This window comes from Branchiostoma belcheri, unplaced genomic scaffold (genome assembly GCF_001625305.1).
Source record: "Branchiostoma belcheri isolate BF01 breed outbred unplaced genomic scaffold, Haploidv18h27 scaffold117, whole genome shotgun sequence".
Taxonomy (NCBI): domain Eukaryota; kingdom Metazoa; phylum Chordata; class Leptocardii; order Amphioxiformes; family Branchiostomatidae; genus Branchiostoma; species Branchiostoma belcheri.
Window position 1 is genome coordinate 994,755 of NW_017802569.1, and position 9,668 is coordinate 1,004,422.

The window sequence follows — 9,668 nt, forward strand, 5'->3', positions numbered from 1 at the left end:
GTTATTGCGTATGTGCGCGCACGTTTGCACGTTTGCGTGCGTGTGTGATTTGATGATCGCATACATACGTATACCCGGAGCGCCATAGCCTGGGTGCCAGCCCCATAGCACACTAGACACAAAGTATCTCACTGAGATACTTTGTGTCCAGTGTGCTATGGGGCTGGCACCCATGCAGGCTATAGGAGCGCCATCCAATTAACAAGATGTTTTTTCTTGCTAACTGCAGGGGTAGAGAAGGCGCTTTCTGGTAGCTGGTCCGACGGCGTGCGTGCCTTCGAGTTAAAGACAGAGGAAGTCGGACCGATGGATAGTGACGTCATCTACGAGCGGGGCACCTGCACCACGATGGCAGAAGATGGCAGTGTGACTGACGAGTGCAAGTAAGTCAACATGTTGTATGCTCGCTATACAATAAACCCAGCACTATATGTTCTGTAATATCTTTTTTGTTTCTAAATATTTTTTTCTGAAATTTTAGGTAATTGTCACCCACAAAGTTGTCTCTCAACACAGTGCAGAAAACTCCGTTTCTACCATTTATAAAAAAAATTATATCTGATTTTCTTTTGGGGTCCGCGCGGACCCCAGCGGGCTTTCGATCATAATGGATACACTGGCGTACTTATACATTACCTTATTTCCGTTTTTATATGTTTTTATGCACTCATCGTATGTCTACCAAGTTTTCAGAGAATGGTGTAGTAATAGAATTAAATTTTGATAACTTTGGTGTAATTATGACGTCATATGACGTCAGAGCTAATAATATAGTCCGCCATATTGGATTTTGACCAATGACGTCATCAAATTAGCATATTCTATGCATATTAAATGATTTAACTTATATTTAATTATGTAAGATGTTATTCATGTTGGAAAAGAAGTGTAATTTAATATAAAACTCAGAAAATTTTTTGTTTAAACCAAAATTACTTCTATTTTAAAAAAAACTGCCTGCTAGAAACCCGTTGCCATGGCAACACAAAAAAACATCAACTTACTAGTAATAAACTAAAATGAACTTTTTTCTAGAGACATTTTAGGAAAGGTCTCCAAATTTGATACTTCTAGCGCAAGCCGTTTAGCCGCTGAGATCAAAGTTGGGCCTCAAAAGCCCCTTCAGTCTGAAATGGGTTTAAAAATCAGGTATTTCTTCTTGTCTTCTTTTCTTCACCAAAAAATAGAAAAAGTTCAAAATGTATGATTTTTGTATGTAATGTGGACACAGAGGTTCCCACATCAGTTTGCAAAACAATTGAGCTGGTAGCATGTTGATAATTTCTAAAAATTAGCAAAAAACTGTTCTGGGGTCCGCGCGGACCCCAGGTGTACAGATTAATCAGTCCGGGAAGGTGTACTGTTGAGGGTTAATATATACCCCTATGTTTATAGCATGTAGGGGTTGTTACAAGTCAATATGTATTTAAATTTTCTTTCCAAGTTCATTGTGGTGAACGCTGGGAAAGAATCTGATAGTCTCATATATACATAATTCTGTGCATCTGACCTTTTACTGTATAATATTTCATACTGACTGGATACAACTTCTATACATGAGATATTATATAGAGATTTTCTGAAGTTGTAGTTACGTTGAAAATATCAACTTTTCTTCTTGATGTTTCACAGGTACGTCTTGATTTGGAAGAAAGTTAAAGGAGAGTGGTTCGTGCACACCGACATCTTTAACTCAAGCAAAGCCTGAAGATTCTACATCGATACAGTCACAATAAAGCGGCGTTTAAAACACGCCTCGGTGACGTTTTTTTTTTCTTTTTTGATGTGAGTAATTATAACGATCATGGTGTCTGTTTTGGTTATTGTTGATGGAGGTGCTTGTTTAAGTATGTGAGCTAGTTATAAGTTTCTCACGAGGATTTTATAATAAACATGTTCTTATTAATAACTTGAGAGATAAGGCTATTCTAGCATGTCCTCATAAATTATGGAAATGAGGACCTGATTTGAATAAATTTATGCTTAGTGATGCTCACCTTTGCTGAACTTCAAATATGGCAAGTATTAAATTCCCAGCAGTTATGTAATTGCCACCATAAAATTGTACAAATTTTCCATTAATTATGCAAATTACAATAAATATCTGCCAATGATCTAGTCGTTCTCAATTACATATGTCACAAGTGTTTCAAGGCCCTTATATGGAAAACAGCAGATTTATAAAATGTCCTCATTAATTATTATTAAAATAGATCCTGATTTGCATAATTTCACTTTAATTCTGTCAAGCTTACATACCAAAAATCACGACGATCCATCAAACGGTTGTTTCGTTATCCCCTCTCAAAGATTTTTCAAACAAACCATCCTGCAGTTCCAGAACAAGCCGCTAGGGGGCCAAACATGACTTCATCCTGGGGACAAGAGCTACCTACCATCCAAAATTCACGACCCTAGCTTGTCCAGATCGCGAGATATCAAAACCGGAAGTTGCGCTGCAGTACCAGTGGAAGCCAAAAGGGGGGCCAAAATCTAATCATTTCCAGTTTTCGCCCACACCCTACCAACACACCAAGTATGAAACCAATCCATCCGGCCGTTCTTCAGTTTTTTTGTTGACTAACAGACGGGCGAACGCAGCTGAAAAAATATAACCTCTATGACATGTCATGTTGGTAACAATTCTAAAAGCCTGTATAAAAAAAAAGAAATTGAAGACATTTAAAGAAATGGCAGGGGAAGGAGGTAGTCTCCACCAGACTCCTTTGCAGGCTGAATAAATAGTAGAAATCGGTATTAGGGGGACATCATTGGCCAGAGGAGTTGGCCGGTCATAGAGGGTCCAGCTAGCCAATGATGTCCCCCTAATACCGGTTTCTACTATTTATTCAGCCTGCAAAGGAGTCTGGTGGAGACTAGGAAGAAGGAGGAGGTTAAGAAAAAGCACGAGTGGGCTGAATAATTAATCTATTCCTATTTGGTATGGACTGAAATAGATATTTCTCTGCTCCTTGTTCTCTGCGGACACAGATTCATGTCCCAAAAACAATTTCCAAGCACCCCGATGCTGTGTCCTTGACGAGGAGTTCAAGGTCAACCAACCAACACGTACATTCCCTTTGGGCCTGGGCTGAGGAAATACAGTTGAAGGTTTGTCAGGCATAGAGTCAGTGCAAGGCAAGCTTAGCCCCTACCAGGCACCACGGATCGCTGAAAAAATAGTAGAAATGTGGATCGCGAATTGGATCTGCTATGGCCCTGGATCTTCTCTGGTATACTATCCCTTCATTTCGGCTAATTTCTATTATTTTTCTAGCGATCCGCGGTGCCTGGTAAGGTCGCAAATTGGATCTTCTATGGCCCTGGATCTTCTCTGGTATACTATCCCTTTATTTCGGCCAATTTCTACTATTTTTCCAGCGATCCGCGGTGCCTGGTAGAGGCTATGGCATACTGCTACACTGCTACAATTTGCACTGCTTGGCATGGATTATAAATGTGTCCCAATTCATTGGAATGACGCCAATTCAAGGGACCCTCGCTTCAAACCGCACAGTTCTAACACTGTAAAACCGTTTACCTCGCTGTGCTTTCATTTCAACAAGGCTGGTTTGGCGGTAGGAGAGAAGGGGAGATTATCGTGGTATAGATAAAGCTGGATTATGTTACATTAAGACTATGCAAAGTAAATGTTCTGTTTATTTCTTTACAAAGTAAGCTGAATCAAGTTCCATTGCAAATAGGTGTCAGTCAGGAAGTGGAGGTGCAACCTGACGATTGTTTTAAAAACTAGAAACACAGCTTCCATGATGTTTGTTTACATTTTGAGTTTGTGAGTGAGTGCAGCTCATATGGGCTGTTTTAGGGCCTGAACCATTAATATGAGAAAAGTAGGACTTTTACACAAATATGTTGAAAAATGGAAGTAAATTACAAGCACACGAAGATTTTTTCAGTCAAAATATTTCATATTTTTTTGTGAAAAAAATGTTACATAATTCCCATGTAAGTTCGCTGTTGAAACGAAATTCTTTACTACCACACCAAGCACCCAACACCCTTATTTAAGGCCCCCTCGATTAAATCGGTTCTTAATTTATTCCTCCTCCTCATTTTCAATGGTTGACAGGCTATGGCGCGGCCTTGACACAATGGTCGTTCTCGGGTCATTCGCGTTGACAGGGGGGCCTCATAATTCAAGGGGAAGGGTTGGAAAAAGTCGCCGAAACACAGCGTGGGGGCGACTTGAAACGATCAACACCCAGAGGTCATGAGAAGCTGATCAGCGTCCTGTGAGGAATCCAGCCTGATTGACGCGGCAGATCGCTGACTGAGGCAGAACAAGCCTGGCCGGGGTAGTCATGGTGGAGGGCCTGCATGGGGGTGTAGTGATTACGAATGACACAAAATTTTCGCCACCGATTACGAATTACGTCAAATTTTCAGAGCTGATTACGGACAATTACACTTACGGCTAATGTAATGATTACGAATTGCGATGATTTTAATAGGGGCGGGTGCCTACGGATACGAAGGCCCGATTACACCTTACGAAGGGCATACAGACCCTCTTGGTAGGAAGTCATGCGGCGGTCACAGAAAAAGACAAGAAAAGTACACATCCAGGTTAGATGCGCCATTCTCCACAGGCTTGTTCTGCCAGCCCGTATGAAAGTTACTTGGTCTAACTAAATAAGCATAGATCTCGCCTGCCTTATTATAAGTCATTAAAACGCAGGTTTCATACACTTTTAGGGCCCTATCCACACACGAATGTGCTTACATCACGAAAATCGCAACAAAATTAACTCTAACTTGATACATATAAATGTGGAAGGCATTTTAAATCTCACAATGGACGTTTCAGACAGACTTGCAGAGGAAGCGCGGACACAATGTACTGCATCGTGTATAGAATTCTAGAACACTCAACGGTTCTAGATCTTGGATAATCATCTTGAATAGATGTCAGTGATGTTTCTTGGCGTTCTCGTCAAGACTTCTCGGAGGTCCTATAGTGTCAGCGTACACCGTCTGTTCAGCTCATTCTAATCCCTTCGGGCTTTTCAGGACTGGAACCGCCCACTGCAACTGGTATGCCGTTACGTACGTATTTGATTGGCAGATTGTTTTACGCGATACGATTCTAGGCGGATCAACTACCCAAGACCCCAGGGGTGGCCGGGTTAGTTACAAAAATGAAACGCACCCGGCAAATATTTTAAAAGTAACCAAAAAAAATTGTGGTACCGACCAAGAATGAGGAAAGATACAATGGCCAGCTCTGTGCACCTTAGTACTATGCAGAAGGATACTATCATACATTAGAAGATTTACACTTAAGACCACCCACCCCCTATGTAAGACCGCACTATTTTGGTACCGTCCCCTTCTTGACTTCAAAAATTCAGTTCAGTGTTTGTAAGGTGTGGCACGTATAAAGCGACTCACACAGCAGAAAGAGAGGTACTTGGAGTCGGAGCTTTAGTCCTCGCCAGACGACATGGCTTGGGCGGTGTACCTCCTGGTCGGGTCTGTTCTGGGCGTTACCTGGTCCGTCTCCGCACAAGGGACCAACGCTACGGGTAAGCTTCTCGTCTTTTTCCAACGAGTCCTTCATAATTTCCAAAATCCGTATGGAGAGTTAACGCTTTGGTATAAGTACAATGATCGCGTAATTTCTCAGTTCAGTAGTTCACGGAGTCGTGCCGTGGGGAAAACATGCATGTCAGTAAACAGTCTACCACCTCTGGCGGTCTACGGCAAGTCTCGCCAGCTGGCTTGTTGTTTTTCCTGTCCACTCCTTCTGTAGCCTCTACCAGGCTTCGAGAAGCGGCTGGAAATAGTAAAAACTGGCCAAGTAGAGAGATGTAACATGACATGCGAGTTGGTCTGCTAAACAGTACAGTTTGTCGCTCCAGAAGGGTGAAACAACTTCCCTGACATGTTATCTATTTGGCCAATTTCCCATCGGCCACACGCTTTCCGCCTGGCCTTGGAGTATTGTGTTTGAAAGAGTTCCCTAGTCCATGACACATGTCCCAAACCTCTATAACTCAGAAAACTGTCAAGTAGACCTGTTACGGGGAGTATGTTGTTTTTAGTTCTTTGAAATTGTTTGTAGTGTGTACATGTACATGTAGCTGTAACAGACTCGACGGCGATAATAGTCCATCAAAACGACATTTATGCTCTTAACGGCTCTTAACTATCTCTTCATTTATCAATACGTGTATAGAATACAATCATGTAGACTCGGATTCATGTTTAAGTAGCTCCGAACATTTGGGTACATCGTAGAGGACCTCACAGCGCCCCGCACTTTGACCAGTGGCACGGCTGGTTGTATCCAGAACCGTGTTTTTACCCAGAACCACGCCCAGGCACCTTTCTGGAATCATTATCAATTATTAGACCACGTGCATCAAGAGTTGCTGAGTTCTTGGATACGCGAAAACTGTCCAGAATCGACCAATTTAGGCATGGAACTACATGCATTAGGTACACAACATTCAACGTAAGCTCGGTTCTGGATACGATAGATATGAATGACATTCCAACCTTCAAGAAAGACTGACAGGTCGGTAGGCTGTACTTAGGCCATGTTGATTTGATTATATGGATGACATCCGCGTGCGCATGAATTTTCGGCAGTTTGAAAAAAAAAAAAGGTGAGCAAATATATACCGTAACTTTAAAAGAAAGAATTTGAAAACGACACCAATGTTGTAGAATGCCAAAATAAAATCAAAGGAAAAAGACGAAAATGTAAAGATGAATTTAAAGAGTAAATTGCCATACCATACTCTGTGTCATTTGTTCAACCTTCATGACCACGTAGATTTCATAATGCATGAAAGCAACTTTTTTTTGCAAAACTTTATTTTATTCGCACGCTCGCATCAGTTTTGGGGTTCCCGGAGGATGTCATCCATATAATTAAATCAACATGGCCAAAGGGAATGTCAAGTCCGTCCATTCTGTGCGTGGAGGATAAACGACCCAGCACCAAGAATTTGACCGTTACCATGGACACCCACCGTGCGCGGGTTGGCAGCCATGGCTCATAGAACCAATGTCCTTGATAGAACTAATCCTCTACGGAAGCCAATCTGCAACTGACGGTCACTGCAACAACAATAAGGCCACACCATCTTAATTTCATGGATGACATGCTCTGAAGACCCCCAAACTAGTGCGCGCGGGCGAATAAAAAAAATTCCGGCCAAAAATAAAAATGCTACTAAATCACAGGAATATAAAGCAGTTATTGCGAATTGCAGTACATAGCAACGTATACGCCAAGCCGACACATGCTGGCTTTTGCGGAATTTATGAATGGGCACTGTTCTTGAGTCGTGGAGCTTCAGTAGCCTGGGTGCCATCCTCAGGAATTACCAGCGGCTCCGTTTTGTCGCTAACTATTATTGAATACCCAGGCCTAGAGCCAGACCAGAGCTTCAGAGGATCTTTTTTTTTCAGAACAGGCGAAAATCAGTGCGCGCGCGGATATCATTCATAAAATTAAGTCAGTGTGGCCTAATCAGCAAAAAAATATACGCACGCGTAATGGTTGATAGCCGCTTATATTTGATAGTTGGAGGCGAAAATACTGCATCCCACATTTCAATCTCACAAATTCTTCTGCACCAGAAAGCCACAGAGGTTTGCCTTCATCTGTACAAAGAAAACAAGGTTGATCCGCTTAAACTGTGACAGCAGCTGACAGCAGATAAACAAAACCTTTGACCTAAATTTCCCAAGTATCCAAGCGCTCTGGCCAAGGCAGAGCTTCAACCTCTCGAATATGCCATGATGCCTACTAAACTGGTGAGGTCACAGTTTACAGAGAGATCAAATTTTCAGCGACCACTGTCGCCTTCATCAGGATAATTAATAACCAATCACTTCACAACGTGATCTCGCGAGAGTTACCGGTTTACAAACACGTGACCTTATTCACACGAGACTTTACTGATACGCGACGTAAGCAATTGATCAAAAGTACCAGGGAGTTTATACCGTCCACCATCTCTATTAAGTGAAGGCTGAATTGACCAAAGTAGTAATCTTCGAGACCACACCTGTTCATTCATAGAGTCTAGATGGAGCATAAGTTTCAACAACAACAACAGAAACGATTTTCAAAGATATTTAGTAGGGATTACAATCGTGTTCCCATTTTGGAGCCCTTCATTGCGAAGTGGTGACGTGAGCCCTACACTGTTCAAGGAAGTTTGAAATGCGTAACTTGATATTTTACATGTTTTCTGCAGGTGATATCGGCCCCAGAACAGTTATTGTGGGCGCCATTGAGGTAAAGTTTCTCTTTTTTATTCATGTCTAGTTTGTCTACGGTTGCATTACAGTTGTAATGTACAATGCAACCCGTCCCTGGACCTCTTTCAAAATCCTATCTCCTTGTAGTTCTGGCCACAGACCACCAATTAATAATACTGGTTTATTTCTTTCTGACCGTACAATACAGAGTAGCAGGGTCCCCGTAGGACCCTGAATAGATCTGCCGTATTACATAAGCTATTAAAAACGGTTGACATAAATATTACAAGCAATTATTAAAAACAGTTAAAAACAGCAAATTATTTTAAAATATTTGCAATATATAGGTTACGGTCATAGTCAATCAGTAAAAAACATAAAAGTTATTGAAAGTATTTACAATACGTTGCGATCATAGTCAAGCAGATACCATGTCATGACAGATTGTTGTTTTTGTTCAGTAGTCTTACGAGGTAAGGTATGCTACTGTTCCTAAATCTTTCAGTTCTAGTTCTGATAGTGTCCAGATCGTTGCAATGTCTGTCACTTGTCTGCCCGCGGGAGGGGAGTAGGTTTCTGAAGAACGCACTGTTCAACAGTTTCTTCCCGTAGCGGAGGCACAGCTGTTCCCGTCTCGTTCTCAGTGGTTGAAGACCAAGCTGTGCACAGGCGTCTGCGTAGCTGGTGTACCTTTTCCCCAGGATAATCCTGCATGCCCTCCTTTGGATGGATTCAATCTGCGTTGACTGTTTGTTTGTTAGCCCTGAGCTCCACACCGGGGCTGCGTACTCCAGAACCGGCCTCACCAATCCAAATCTAATGCAAGCGGGCGAAAAAAAGGCAGGCCGAAAAAACAAGGTTCATACATGTTCAATTTTGACTCAATCATTGTACAAATGGTTTTGATTCAGTGGGAACATCACATACACACAGCCACCATCACATATCACTGCATCAAAGTTAAAAACAAAACATTAAATCAGAGCCTTTTCTCTCTTCCGTAGTCATCTGCCATCCACTTTCCTGCATGGCAACAGACATCTTGGCCCATTTTCGGCATGTTGACAGATGTCTAGAGGGCATGTTGTCGTCCATAAAAATTACTTGCTGTGGCCATACGTAAGAAATAGGCTGTTTTCTGTTTGCTTGCATGCACTCACCTTCTGCCCTACTGTTTCCTCCCATCAGCAACCCGGTTTCCTGCACAAGAGAGAAGATGGGACGTTCGAGGGGTTCCATGCGGACCTCATGACGGAACTGTCGAACCTCATCAGATTCGACTTCGTCATCAAGGAACCTGCCGACATGAAGTACGGGTACCTGCGGGAGGACGGGACCTGGGCTGGCATGGTCGGGGAGCTTGTCAGAAGGGTAAGGCAGTAGCCTGGGTGCCAAACCCATAGCACACTGGACACAAAGTATCTCAG

The 9,668-nt window shown here is 42.4% G+C and overlaps 2 protein-coding genes across 2 annotated transcripts in view; both read left to right on the top strand.

The window, feature by feature from the left end:
* Positions 1–1,760, top strand: part of LOC109462458 — a 2,378-nt gene extending 618 nt beyond the window's left edge. Inside the window, exons 3-4 of the mRNA XM_019759013.1 lie at positions 230–383; positions 1,633–1,760. Coding sequence (XP_019614572.1) covers positions 230–383; positions 1,633–1,708 — 230 coding nt within the window. The 3' untranslated portion in view covers positions 1,709–1,760. The remainder of the gene's footprint in view (positions 1–229; positions 384–1,632) is intronic.
* A 3,630-nt stretch (positions 1,761–5,390) lies between these two features.
* The window catches only part of LOC109462459 (glutamate receptor-like), a 17,778-nt gene continuing 13,500 nt past the window's right edge, over positions 5,391–9,668 (top strand). Inside the window, exons 1-2 of the mRNA XM_019759015.1 lie at positions 5,391–5,546; positions 8,238–8,278. Coding sequence (XP_019614574.1) covers positions 5,465–5,546; positions 8,238–8,278 — 123 coding nt within the window. The 5' untranslated portion in view covers positions 5,391–5,464. The remainder of the gene's footprint in view (positions 5,547–8,237; positions 8,279–9,668) is intronic.